At 49.9% G+C, this 14,088-nt stretch overlaps 1 protein-coding gene across 1 annotated transcript in view; it reads left to right on the forward strand.

Moving 5' to 3' along the window:
* The window catches only part of MIPEP (mitochondrial intermediate peptidase), a 134,606-nt gene that overhangs the window by 100,486 nt on the left and 20,032 nt on the right, over positions 1–14,088 (forward strand). Inside the window, exons 17-18 of the mRNA XM_027116685.1 lie at positions 7,895–8,016; positions 9,809–9,882. Coding sequence (XP_026972486.1) covers positions 7,895–8,016; positions 9,809–9,882 — 196 coding nt within the window. The remainder of the gene's footprint in view (positions 1–7,894; positions 8,017–9,808; positions 9,883–14,088) is intronic.

Below are 14,088 nucleotides of genomic sequence, written 5' to 3' on the forward strand. Positions count from 1 at the left end.
GCTGACCAGAGAATAGAGGGGAGAAGGGTACCATGCTGGGGGCGGCGGCCCTGAGCCCAGGACTCTGGTCTGACTCCGGGGACACACTGCGCCAGGGCCCCAACCAGCAAGAGAGGAGGGAGCTGGCAGCATAGCCTTCCCGCCGCCGTGAGGATGCGGCGGGCTGGGGGGAGACCTCGCGTGTCCCCCACTGTCGGCAGTGCCCCTTCATCACCGCTGGAGGAGGCCTCGAGCTGCAGTGTCATTGGAATGGAAACAGAGGGAAGTAGGGAGGGAGCCGCACAGGTTCCTGACTGCCGGCATGCAGAGTGAGGCGGGGAAGCCGGGGCTCCAAGGGAAGCTCCCGGGTCCCCGGGCCTGTTTGCTGCAGGAAGGTGCTGAGCCCTAGTTGACATCAGATGGTTGCAGGTGTCCTCCCCTCTTTGTACCTCAGCATGATCTCACAGGAGAGGGGGCTTCCGGCCTGTAGGTTGGAGACGATAGCTACTCATCTCTGAGGGTCCCTGGGAGGGGGGAAGGCGGAGCTTCAGGAGCCTCTGCTCCCACCGGTTCGATACCGGCCCCGCCCCCGGGGTGCGGTGGCCAGGGCTGCACCCCTGCTCTTGGCTCGTCTCCCTGCCGAGGAGTTCCTGTTCTGTGTTCCCTTCTTCATGCACGAGCAGAAAGTCGCATAGTCTACGAAGGACACACCCGTGGAGGCCCTGCTGCCTTTGTTGAACTGCGCAGTCATGAAGACAGTGGCAGAGTCCCTCTTCTTGGTTTTTTGTTTTTTTTATGTATGTATTATTGAGCCATTCTGACAGGTGTCAGGTGACATCTCATTGTGGTTTTGATTTGCATTTCTGTAATGATTAGTGATGTTGAGAATCTTCTCGTGCATTTGTTGGCCATTTGTCTCCCTTGGAAGAGAACGTCTTCAGACCCTCTGGCCCTGTATTAAGCAGGTTGTTTGCTTTGTGTTGAGTTGTATGGATTCTTTACATATTTTAGACATTATATAATGACATCATATATCATTTGTTACATGATTTGCAAGTATTTTCTCCCGTTCCACAGGTTGCCTTTTCATTTTGTTGATGGTTTCCTTTGCTTTACAGAAGCCTTTGAGTTTGATGTTGCTCAGCTTAATTTTGCTTTTGTTGCCTTTGCTTTTGGTGTGAAATTGAAAAAGTCACTGCCAAGGCTAATTCAAGGAGTATTTTCCTATGTTTTCCTCTTGGAGTTTTATGGATGATCCATTTTTCTAGGTTGTCCTTTTTGTTGGTGTCTAACTGTTCATGGTAGTCACCTATGATCCTTTGTATTTCTGTGGCATCAGTTGTAGTGTCTCCTCTTTCATTTCTAATTTTATTTGACTCCTTTGTGCGTTTTTTTCTTAGTGAATTTAACTAAAAGTTTGTCTATTTTGTTTAACTTTTCAAAAAACCAGCTCTTAGTTTCACTGATCTTTTCTATCGTCTTTTTAGTCTCTATTTCATTTATTTCTGCTCTGATTGTTCCTTCCTTCTGCTGACTTTGGGCTTAATCTGTTCTTCTTTTTCTAGCTCCTTGAAAAGACTAAAGCTAAACGCAGCATACTGTTGGGTCTTGTTCTTAGTTTATTCAGCCCCTCTGTGTCTTTTGATTGGCGAATTCAATCCGTTTACATTTAGAGTAATTATTGACAGGTACGGACTTACTGTTGCCGTTTTGTGAGTGTGTTTTGGTTGTTTTAGTGCCAACACCAGAGCTTCCGGATTGTGTCTTGTCCTTGTGGAGGCTCGCCTTGCTCCCCTGGGCTGCCCTCCTGACCCCAGAGGCTCTCTTTTTCTGTGGAAGTCCTTATTACTTGACCACGGGTTCCTTTAAAATGAAGAATCTGCCATTTTTTCCTTGCGATGTTACAGGCAAGGGGAAAAGCAATATTACGGAGCTTTGATTAGGAGGAAAGAACGCAGCATGTCTAGTTTCCAGTTCTGTTTATTGCTTTTCACCTAATTGTCTCCTTTAACTAGATTAACGTCACCTCCCCACGTTCCATCTAACCAATGCCTTTCCATGTGGATTGGTTACATCTTTGTTCTGCTCGTGGATTTGCTTTTGAGAGACACACACAGCTATTTCCAGGGGGGGTTAAATTTTGTTCTGCAGAGCTTTTATTTTTTTCAATATTTATATATAAATAGAATTGGTGGTTAATGTTTTGTGTTACTATTAATTGCCTAAAGAGATTTGGTCAGGTAGTTAGAAGTCATTTTTTCTCATAAGACTGGGTCTAGTCTCCTTAAAATAAGCCGTAAGTCTACCATTAGCAGAGACAATGGTTTCTAGTTGTCACTGAGATCTTATAAAGTTCTCGTATTGGCACTCTGGAAATTACTCAGACTTCGATGGTAACATGAAGGAGGGATTTGTGGCTGCTGCCTATTATATGCTGGAGAGCAGTGTTAACACTGTAACTATTGTTATACTTAGGACTGGCATCGTTATGCTTCAGCCACATTCTTGCCGATGTCAGCACTGAGCCGCCCGCACGTCCCTGAGTCCTCCCCCTGGTCCAGCAGTGTCAGCATTTTAACTTAGTATAATACTCGCTCGTATATCAACTTGTACAGGGGCTTTCCTTTTTAGCTGTAAAAATAGCTATGTGGTGTGTTCTGATATGTGTTGAAGCTGACGTGATGGAAATTAATTTACAAGTTGTAGGTGTCAAATATAAACACAGGAATACGGCATGGGGATCTGCTGGGGGATCAGGAATTTGAAATCAAGACGGTTGCAACTTTCACATTTGTAGGGAGCAGTAGGTCCCATATTAGATACTTGGGGTGTGCAGTGCAGAGCAGCAGTGAGGCAGGGGCTCTGAATTAGAAAGACAGCCGGGGGGGCTTCCCGGGTGGCACAGTGGTTGAGAGTCCGCCTGCCGATGCAGGGGACATGGGTTTGTGCCCCGGTCCGGGAAGATCCCACATGCCGCGGAGCGGCTGGGCCCGTGAGCCATGGCCGCTGAGCCTGCGCATCCGGAGCCTGTGCTCCGCAACGGGAGAGGCCACAGCAGTGAGAGGCCCGTGTGCTGCTAAAAAAAAAAAAAAAAGAAAGCCGGTCTGAATCCTGTGTGATCGTCTGTTGGTGTGCAGGCTAAGTTGCTGTGACAGAGACCCCCAAATACAGTGATGTAAGTAGGATGAAGCTCCTCTCCTCCTGCCCAGCAAGGCAGAGCTGAGCAGGTGGGGCCGGTGGGCTGGCGGCTCCTCCGCAGGTGTGGGTCTGGTTCTCACTTCTTTAAGGCGTAGCAGGAAGGGGAAGGAGGTCGAGGGTGTGAGCAGCTTTGTTTTGAAGCACCTGGCAAGTACGTTATCTCCATTCACATCGGGTTGCAGGAAGTAGGGGCACAGCCACCCTGAGCCCAGAGGAGGCCTGGAGAACAGTGGCCACAGGCCTTGCTCCAGCTGAGCGGCAGAGGGGCAGTTCTGTTTCTGAACGGACGAGGGGTACTGGGCAGTCTCTGCCGGCAGCCTTGACCAAATTACACTTTTGAGTCTGTTGTAAAGTGTAAGCTGTTAAAATATTTACTGAAAATTATGAAGCATTTGTAGGAGTACCTTCCTCAAAAGATATCCATGAAGACACAGGGTTATACATTTAATAAATATAGGTGCCCTTCCATATTTTCCATTTACTTTTTTGTTAGTATTTTTGGACACAGCTCTCGTGCTGAAATAGATAACGGTGTTAGTTTCTATCGCCGTGGGACAAATTGCCGTGCGCCTAGTGGCTACAGCAGTACACAGCTCACGGCCCCCGCGGGTCAGGAGGCCGCGGCCCGTGCTTGGGCCCCCACAAGGCTGCAGTCGGGGAGTTGGCCGGGCCCATGGCTCACCTGGGGGCTTGGCTGCTTCACCTGGGTTCTCGGCAGAATTCTTTTTTTTTTTAAATTGTTTATTTATTTGAATTATTTATCTTTGGCTGCGTTGGGTCTTCGTTGCTGCGTGCGGGCTTCCTCTAGTTGCGGCAAGCAGGGCTACTGTTTGCTGCACTGCACAGGCTCTAGGCACGTGGGCTTCAGTAGTTGTGGCACGCGGGCTCTAGAGCGCAGGCTCAGTAGTTGTGGCACACGGGCTTACTTGCTCTGCGGCATGTGGGATCCTCCCGGACCAGGGCTCGAACCCATGTCCCCTGCATCGGCAGGTGGATTCTTAACCACTGCGCCACCAGGGAAGTCGCTCGGCAGAATTCTTATCTGTGCACTTGTAGGATGGAGGTACCCAGCTTCTTGCTGCCTGTCAGCTGTTGGACACCCCTGGGCCCCAGAGGCCACCCCCAGATCCCACAGGGTCCCTGCTGGTGGGCTTTCCCACCAGGGCCGCTGACCTCGGGCAACAGGAGGGTTTCTGCAGCGGGTCTGCAGCCTGGCAGACATCTCAAGTGAGTAACTCGCTGTGGCTGTGACATCCCGCCTCCTTTGCCCGTTCTGGGGTCAGAAGCAAGGCTCTGGTCCTGCCCACACTCACGGTGAGGAGATTTCACACCGGCATCCACGGAGGCCGCCTGAGAGTGTGCCCACCACAACGGCTGTGTTTCATCTAAAATAAATTCTCAGTTTTATTCCAAACTGAGAATTCCTGTTTGTTTGGCATTGTTGTTTCATGGGTTTTGGTAAAATGTCAGTGGGGACTTTTTATTAAATTAGGAGTACTAGCCTGTGTTACTTCATGGAAAACATTAAGAAAGAGAGAACACGAACCTGAGAAGGCCGGGGCGGGGGGGGGGGGGGTCTCCCACTCACTGCTGTGGTTAAGTGCCCAGGGTTGGGTGTCATAGGACATAATCCACAAGCCAGCAGCACTGTACTCAGGGAATGTGAAAAGCCCGGCGGTCCGCGCACAGAGCCTGGCCTAGCTCAGGAGCCTGCTGTCCTTTAGTCCTGTTACAGCAGCTGCACCGTGCAGCCTGTGTGGTACTGCTGGCCCGTGGCTTGTTCAGAGTCTGTGAAGCTTGACGGAGACTGAATCACACGTGAGGAAACACCACACAGATGCCGCACATTTGGTGCCAAAACTAGCCTCAGAAGTCTTAACTGTCATATGATGTAGTCAAAGAATTCTTTAAAAAATAATAATAACAACAGCCTGAGATCCAGAATGCGTTTGTAGCGCTGTGATGTCCTCGTGCTCGTGGTCTGGATGTTACTCCTCATCTCAGTCCAAAGTCCAGTCTGTCGGGAACACGGAGCATCCCTGGGACAGAATCCTGTAGTGTCCATCCGTCTGTCCACCTGTCTGCCCACCCATCCAGCACAGCTGCTGAGTTCCTGCTGTGCCCCAGGCCCCGTGCTGAATCTGGACACAGGCCCAGCCTCGTGGACCTTGCTCTTAAGGAAGTTTCAGTTCTGTGTGACCCAAACCAAGAAAGCAGTGATGTCGTTTCTGTTCTCATGTGGTGGTTTAATATTCTAGTAGTAAGATTGTTTTAAAATTTTAGTTAAATGCACTTATACATGTGTAACTGGAAGTGGAGAAATGATGTGCTGTTTGAGAGGATAATAGCAACGATTAGCTTGGTCACTCAACTTCTGACATGTAGTTATTGGTGCTGGCTCTGCACGAGTCCCTCATCTAGGCCTGAAACTGAAACCAGGTGTAAGTAACTGGCTGCTTTGCTCCTTTCCATTCCTGGGCCCGTCTCTGATTTGGACAGACGAATGTCATGGGTAAGAAGGGGGCTGTAGCAGGTAGGGATCCCCGGAGGGCCTCCTGCCCAGGGCTCCAGCTGGCGGCTGTGCTCACGGGGCCCCCGCCGCGCTGCCACTCCCGCTCCAAGGTTTTGTCTGAAGTGCGGATTGCTGAGGTTGTGTAACTCAGGACAGACGGATGGAGGGCTCGTGTGAGGATGGGACGGTTCCCACCTCTAGTCAGAACAAAAGAGAAAGTGCAAAGGCTTCTGAGTCCTTTGTTCTGAAGACCAGATCCTCACCTTGCGCTTCAGAGGATGGGTGAAAACTTCCGTTCATCTGGCAAAGGTCCCTTTCGGAAGAAGGAAACTCGGAGATAAAAGGAAGAGGACAGCATAATTCCAGGGCTTAAAATGAGATGCTTTTATTTTTCCAGGTGAATGAGTGAAGTGGTAACAAGGACTTAACATTAGGCTGAATTATCAGGAGTCCAGCTGTTTGTGGTCAGACAGCAATGGGATTGTAGGTCTTAGCGTGCCGTAAGCTTACGCTGGTGAAAGGTGTCCGGTGGTATAACTTACTTAGCGTGTCTTGAGGTATGGAAACCTGTAATTTAAGAACAAGACAGCAAGGTGTGCGCCATGCCTGAGTAGCTCTGTCCAGGTGGGAGGCAGACGCCGTGGACTCTGTGTCCAGGTATCCAGGTGTGGATCCTGCCGGGCGAGCTGCCGGGCTTCGGCACCTGTGCCTGGGGGTCTGGTTACTGTGACAGCCTTGCGAGTGTACCGTCCAGCACCAGTGGTGGCCGTGTGGAGTCGGGGACCACCGCCCTGGGTTGTGGTGCCCCCCCCCGGGGTCTCGCCTTCACAGAGGGCCGGGCGAGGTGTCCCACACAGACGGAGGGACACAGCTCGCGAGCCCCCCCTTGCTTCCAGTCGCTTCCCGGTTGGAAGGGGAGGGTGGATCCCGAGGGTTCCCGTTCCCTCCGCCAGACCTCCTCCTGTTCCAGCTCTAGCTTGAGAGCTGGCCGGCCTGCCCTACACCCAGCCCAGGCCGAGCGCCCGTCGTGAGGTGCTGGACGCCACTCAGAGCGCCGGGCCCCTGTGTGCCACGTGGGGGACTCTGAGGTGTCCTCGGATCCGCCGCCCCGCCGTCAGCAGGGAACTGTCTGTTCGCTTGTAGTTTGTGGCTTGATCAGTTAGGTGGAAATTGTTTATCTAGTTAAACATTTGTGGTGATGATTAAACTTTATAATTTTCCAGGAGGTGAAAAGATTTATTAGATAATTTACCTTAGTTTAAAAACTTAGGCTTCGATTTTTTTTCCTAACAATTTTACCGTCAGCTAAAGCACACATGAAAACAGAGCAGAGTATTGCTGCATGTCAGATTTGTTTCAGTAAAGTAAAAATGTTTAAGTCACAACTGTGTCATTTGAGGATGGCTTCTGTAATTCTGGCTTTTGTAGCAGTGGTGTCATGACTGTGCTGTGGGCAGCTTATGCCTTTGCACTTGGATAATAACCCTCTTCCTACTAACCACCCAGAACCTACTTGTTTTCAGCTTGTAGGTCCAGAAAAAGAACAGTATTTGCAGGAAAAGAGTTTTCCAATGGAAGGGTATTCTTCCCTGGGAACTCACGTGGCCTTTTTTACAGTAACAACGTCACTGTCCTCAAAAAGAACGGCACCCGGTGCCAGGCCAGAGCGCCCTCTCCCGACCCAGTGGCCAGGCTTCCCAGCAGGCCGGAATCATGGGACACGCGTGCTGCCCTGTTGCTGACGCTACGCTGCGTGTCTGGGCATCCTCCCTCTGTTTCTGCCAGACACGAGTCCGGGGCAGTGAACCTGTACAGAACAGTCCGGTGTCAGGGTTGGTTCTGCTGAGGCCCGCCTTACTGCCCCGTCCTGGCGTGGTCTCCCCCGTCGCACAAGGACCTATATCCAGCCCTGGCGGCCTGGGGCCGCCCCGGCAGCCTCGTTTTACCTCCGTCACCTCTAGAGGCCCGTCTCCACAAACAGCCTCACTCCGAGGTCCTGGGGGTTGGGGCTCGGCATGCGGGTTTTGAGGGGACTCACTGCCGTCCTCACAGCGTGCGCCACGTGGAAAGTGACCACCGTGAGGCCGGCCCCCTGGGGTGCCATGTCACGGGCACGTCTGCAGGTTCCTGTGTGCCTCCCTGCGCTGGGCCCACACGGCGTCTGGATGTGGCCTCACCGCCTCCTGTGTCCTTTCTGTCCGGCAGGCCTGGCAGCTGCGCTTCAGCCACCTCGTGGGCTACGGTGCCAAATACTACTCCTACCTGGTGTCCAGGGCAGTGGCGTCCATGGTCTGGAGGGAGTGCTTTCTCCGGGATCCGTTCAACAGGTAAAGAGACGGGGGTTTCATGGCCTGCTGCGTCCCCGCAGGACACTGGGGCTGCTGCGTGCCGGGGGCCCTCCCCAGCAGGAGCCCGGGGAAGCCAGCTTCTGGTTCCACGGGTCCTTAGAAGGAGCTTCCTTGGAAAGCAAAGCACTACTGAGACCTGGTCTCACAGTCGTTCAGAGCGGTCTGCCTGCACCACACAGGTCGCACGGTCAGGAGGCCTCACTGCGCAGGTTGAGGCCCATGGCCCCTTAGATGCCGGGAGCGCCCTCACGTTTCCCACGCAGGTTATCACGTTAGTCCCAGCAGCCCTGGCGGAGCCGGAGTTTCATAAGAGGAACCGAGGCTCAGAGGAGGTGATGCGTTCAGGGCTTCACAGCGGACCAGCTGGACTCAGATGGGAACCAGGTCTGCTGATTCCCAGGCCCTCGCCCCCCGCCCGACCCTGTAGCTCTTCATGTCGTTGGCCAAGGCTCGGGTTTTCTCGGCAGTTCATCATCGCCTTCAGTTCCAGGATCTTTTGAACTCGAGTCTGATGTAATAGAATTTTTAAACATTTTACAGCTTGGTACCCACATGCTATTGTGACTTCAGCCCTCTGCACACTGTAGACATTTGGTCTACTTTTTAAAATTTTATTATCTTCAAAGGCTCTGAAGCCAAAATTGAGTACCATAAATCAATTCTGGGCATTATAATTCTTCACTGAAGATTTCTATAAAATCGGCAAAATACTATCTTGTTTAAAGGAATCACACTTTACTAGAAAACCACATGCTTTTAAATACATGTATTCCCCAGTATTTATATCTGTTTATGTATGCATTCTCGCCTAGACATGCAGTTGCTATACTTTTACGGGCATGTAAAAAAGTAAGCTAGTAAAAGTACTCAGTGGACTAGAAAATTTCTAACCTCTACCAAAAGATCCTTTTTGATCCCAGTTCTGAGAAGTCTCCTGGTTGGAAGCAGCAAAGCCGAGGCCAGGCGGGGCCTCTCAGCTGCCCTGTCCACGCCCCCTGCCTCGGGGCCTCGGGGCCTCAGTGCTCCCTTCAGGGCGGAGCCAAGACAAGCGTTCGATGTCATCCTGCTGCTGAGAGTGAAGTGCTGGCAGCATTTCCGATTAGAGACCATATTCGCAAAATTGCCCATGGAAAGATCCTCCAGAAATAGTGGAGTGAAAACGTACTTTATTTAACTGCAGTTATTTGCATTAAAGGAATTGCATTTTCTATTTAAAAAGAGAGTAACCATTAATTTAGAGGATTTCTGTCTGCCCCCCTTCGAGTGTCAGGGACACTGTTCCTTATTGAATCCAGCTGGTGAAGAGCAGCACGGACCGCAAGTGTTCTCTGTTATCCTTAGCCAGGGCTTCCTGCTGTAATGAACCCTCTCCTGACAGCTTTTCTGACTTTACTCTTAGGTCACAGTTGTTATTTTCTCTCTGTTGGGTACCATTTCAAATTCTTTTTTGAGAGGAGAGCATAAATGATTTCAAATCTCACTTTAGAATAATCCTATAGATGATGGAGAATGGGGTACGATTTTCTACTTGTTCTGTACCACATAAACTAAACAACCCTTTCTAGAAAGAGCAGGCTTGCTCTTACAGTAACTATATCACCACTGGTCTGTCTTTGTAGAGTACGTTAAAAATCGGAATGAGATTTTTAGAAGCCAGAAGATAATGCATGGCAGCTTTTCTGAATCTGACATCAGTGTGGCTTCACTTGGGGGACTCAGGCGGGTGTGGGTGGGTGCGTGCAGGCTCCAGTGACAGTCCTCTTCTCCCCAGGGCGGCGGGGGAGCGCTACCGCCGGGAGATGCTGGCGCACGGCGGGGGCAAGGAGCCCCTGCTCATGGTGCAAGGTAAGCCCACTGAGACGCGCTTTTTTTTTTTTTTTAAGGTTTGTGTGTTAACATAAGCACTTTGGGTTTTGTTTCGTGTCATCTGTAATGAAAGATGTTTCCAATTTTGTCTATTTGTTTTTTCTTTTAAAGACATGATGCTTCAGCTGTGCACTTTGTTCTGAGCATCTGTTTCATGGTGTCCCAAATAAGTTAGTGTGATTTATTTAGGTTGAGAAAAAATTTCAGGCTTTAACTCTCAAAATGTTACTAACACTCTAATAGGAAACTGTTAAGTTATTGTGAATCCTCAGAAAATTTGCTTTCAGATTTTAATACTCATTTCTTATTCCCTTATGAAAGCCTAGCAATACATCTGTTAGAAATTCCAAGGCATCAGGGTGGATTTTTTTACTCAAAAAACTAGAACCAAATTCAGTCTTAAGACATCTCAGATGCTTGTTTTCCTATGTGTTTTTTAAGTATCTCCACTGAGAATTTAATTGTGAATGAAGTGACCGTCATGACGTTCCTTAGAATGTTCTCACAAGTATTTCAAGGAAACGTGGGTGATCTTGGGTGCTCTCGGGATGCCGGCATTTCCGTGCAGCCGGTCCCTCTGACTACCTGATGAAAGTGCATTTAGGGGATGACTCCCAGCCTTAGGGGGATGCTGTCTTCCTAGTGGCAACGGAGCAGTCCTGCTCGTGATGGGTTGAGGGGACGTCCCTTGCGCACATCTGTTGCACCTGCTGTCCCCTCGGGCAGGGCTGTAGCTGCTCATTCATCCAGCCCAGTGGCCGAGAGCTGCTCACGTGCCAGGCACTGGAGGTGACAAAATCCCGCTGGGCCCTCGATTCCGTCAGCTTTTCTGGGAGGATGTGTTCGTCCAGGCTCGGTCTGCCCCCTGCTGCGCCGGTGCGCAGAGCGGGTCTGCCGGCAGCTTCCTGCGGCCCAGCCCTGCTGTGCTTTGGGGGTGATGCCCGGTCTCCCATCTGTGGTTGCGCCTCGGGTCACCCTCTCGACGAGGAGGCTTGTGACGCCCCCCCCTTTTCTGGCTGATCCTGCCGGCCCTTGTTGAATTCTGCTACGTCCAGTCACTGTTTTAAATGGGTTTCGTGTCCTGATTAATGAAATCTTCCAGCAGCCCTCTCAGGTGGGGTGTTCAGTACCTTCTTACCGATGGTGGAACAGCTCAGGCCCCGGCCCTGTGGTGCAGCAGAGACGGAGGAGCCCCACCAGGATTGGAGCCTGGGACTCCCGACCACAGGGCCGGAGCTCTGAGCAGCTCCCTGGGTAGGACTGCCGGCCGCGGGCCCCTTGTGGACTCGGTAACAGTGAAATTACTTGGCTCGTGATGGTCTACATGGCGCCCTTTGGGCTGGTAGTTTGTGGTGCTGCGTGGACAGCCCGCTGTGAGTGGGGGCAGAAGAGGCTCCAGGGCTGGTTCTCACGCGGATGTTCTGGTGGGAAAGCTCTCTCAGCAGCGGTGCTTAGTTTATCCTTCCTGACACCAGGGTCTAAACGCCGTCTGCACATAAATATTAGCTTACATATGGCTCCAGCAAAAGAAAAATATTAAATCCTTTTCAGTGTTTGTCTTTTGGTTGGTGTATTTTCCTACTCTGCTTCCAAGATGGTTGTATCATCTCTCTGGAAATTCTGTTCTTCATATGAAACATTTTTGTGTGAAGAAAAAATATTTTTCCACGAGAGAAAAACAAGCCTGTGGTTCAAACTAGAAATGAGAATGTATTCAGACCACAGCTAACACCAGCAATAGAACTGCTCGGCTTCTAAGGGTTACCCTTTTCCTCAGTGTTCCGCCGGACCTCCTTAATTCACGTGATCGTTACACGGCGGATGAATGGGCCACGCGCAGGAGGGTGTTACGCCAGTTGTCACTCCATAGGGTTGGGTTTGTAAGACAAGATCAGCAGTGGCGTCCCCTCTTCCTGCGTGCGAACGGCCAGCCTGCACCCCCAAAGCAGGAGCGTCCTGCATGATGGCTCTAGGAGGAGTGACTGTGAAATTACTCAGCGTCGTGATAGGTGCTTCATCTGTTTTATCTAACAACTTACTAGGTAAATGTAAAGAATTATGTTAAGTAGCAGAAGGTAAAGAAACAGAATCCGTACCTTCCAGTTACGTACCTCTGTGACCAAGCGCCGCCTTTATTAACCTCCTTACTTAAGACACAACATTTCAGGCGAACGCCGAGCCCTTCCTTAGTCAGGATACCGTGGGTTGTGCTGGTGCTCTCTGTATGACCTACTCAAGTCAAACACGGCCGTGCTTTGATCTTTGAACGATACACGCCTCACAGGTGAACCTTGAGCTCGCTGACCTGTTTCAGAGTCGCCTCAGGTCTGAAGGGAGCGCCGCCCGGGAGCCTCGGGGAAGATCCACGTGCGGCGACACAGACTTCTCTTCAAGGGCCCATAGTTCTTTCCTCTCAAAACTCTAAACGCCATGGAAGAAAACAAAAAGTGGTTAAGAAAGTATTTCCTTCCTGGGGGCGCGGGGAGGAGGGGAGCGGTCACGTCGCACAGTAAAACAGAATTGGATTTGCAGTTGCCAGCTCTGGTACTTAGCAAATTCCTCGACCAAGTCGATTTCCCTAAGGGACGCAAAACGTGATTTGACTTCAAAACACTTTTCTAATCTGCAGGTTGAAATTGTGTCTTTATCTAGTTTTAAACACATCCATAGCACATATAAGGATGTTAGAATATTCAGTTACTTTAATCCTCCACTAAAACACAGGGTGGCAACACACCTGACTGAATTCAACTCTTCTAACTGCCAAGGATTCTGGGGTGAGTTGAACTCTGTGTACATTCCATACAGTGTTTTCTCGTTTAAGTATCACATTTCTTAGTAATAAGAGAACTTAGTTTTTGCTTAAAATAAACCAGGATGATATGACATTTTCATTCATTTTGCCATATACTAGAAAAGTTTTTAGGTGTGCTGTGGTGAACATGACCCAGAGTTCAGTTTCTGCAGACCATTTCAGAAAATGAATGTCTCTAGAAAGATAAACAGTGAGTTTGTAACAAGGAGGTAATACCTGGTAGCCACCTGGAACGAGAATTGTTTCTCCCACAGCAGGTAGAAGAGGGGGATTATACAGCTGTTGGGGGTCGGAGCTGTATTATTTCAGCAGTTAAAGAAGGACAGGTGAAGTCCCCACAGGAGGTTACATCTTCCAGTGTAAACTGCTTTATCTTTCTTTTACGTTATCCGAAATTCTTGAGTAAATGGCCCTTGTTGAGTTTTTAGGTTCAGATGTTACTTATCTTTAAATAACTAGGAAAAAACCAACACATTGAAAAATCTGCACTTGCCGGGTGCTTCCTGCTTTGCTGCTCATTTAATCCCTCTAAAGCAGGTCTGATCTCCCCCTTTCCATAGGTAACGAGGCTCGTTCTCCTCCCTGCCACCTTCCTCCCGATGCCTGCGTCTTCCTCAGGCGATCTTTGAAGGCTGACGTGAGACTGAGTTGGTCTTAGAATGTGAAGATGTCAGTGGCCTGAGCCTTGAGGCCTCAGTGATCCCCAAAGTCTGTGTGTGTTTTCACGTTGACACTGGTGAGGCCTGCCTGACGGCCACTGAGGAGCAGTAAAATGTTCCGTGATCTGTTTCCATATAAGCTCTTTAGACTTCTGTGGCAAAGCTGTCAACTTGAGTCACCGTCGTTCCCATGGGGTGATTCTCGCCACAGCCGCGTAAGCACGGTGCCCACCGAGTCTCACATTTCTGCCTCTGGTAATGGAGCCTGTGTGCGCTCGCCTGCAGCCTTGGCACAAAGGATTTTGTGGGGAAAGGAGAGGTTAAAGCCCAAGATCTTAGCGTTCCAAGGGGTTCTTTTAAAATATTAAACAGCTTTATTTCTGTTCTCCTTTCCAGAAAAGGAACTCTTAGTTTTATGACTTTTGGCCCAAAGCAGTATGAAAGTAGAGATATAACATTAGAACTTGACAGAGTTTTAAAAAGGACGAAACATCAGATAAGATGAAAAGGAATAGTAGATAAATTCTCGGCGAAGCTCCCTTCAGTCTGTTCTGTGTCGCCAGACTGACTTGTGGAACCAAAGTCTAGAAGCCCCAGGCCTCACCGTATGCTGATTAAAATCGCAAGAGCTCACACTTCCGCAGAGCTTTGTGGCTTTCAAAACACATTCGTCGTTGCCATAACTATCCTATATCATCTCTTCTTACTACG

Source organism: Aethalodelphis obliquidens, unplaced genomic scaffold, assembly GCF_003676395.1.
Source record: "Aethalodelphis obliquidens isolate GAN/ISIS:26980383/991018 unplaced genomic scaffold, ASM367639v1 scaffold16, whole genome shotgun sequence".
Classification (NCBI taxonomy): Eukaryota; Metazoa; Chordata; class Mammalia; order Artiodactyla; family Delphinidae; genus Aethalodelphis; species Aethalodelphis obliquidens.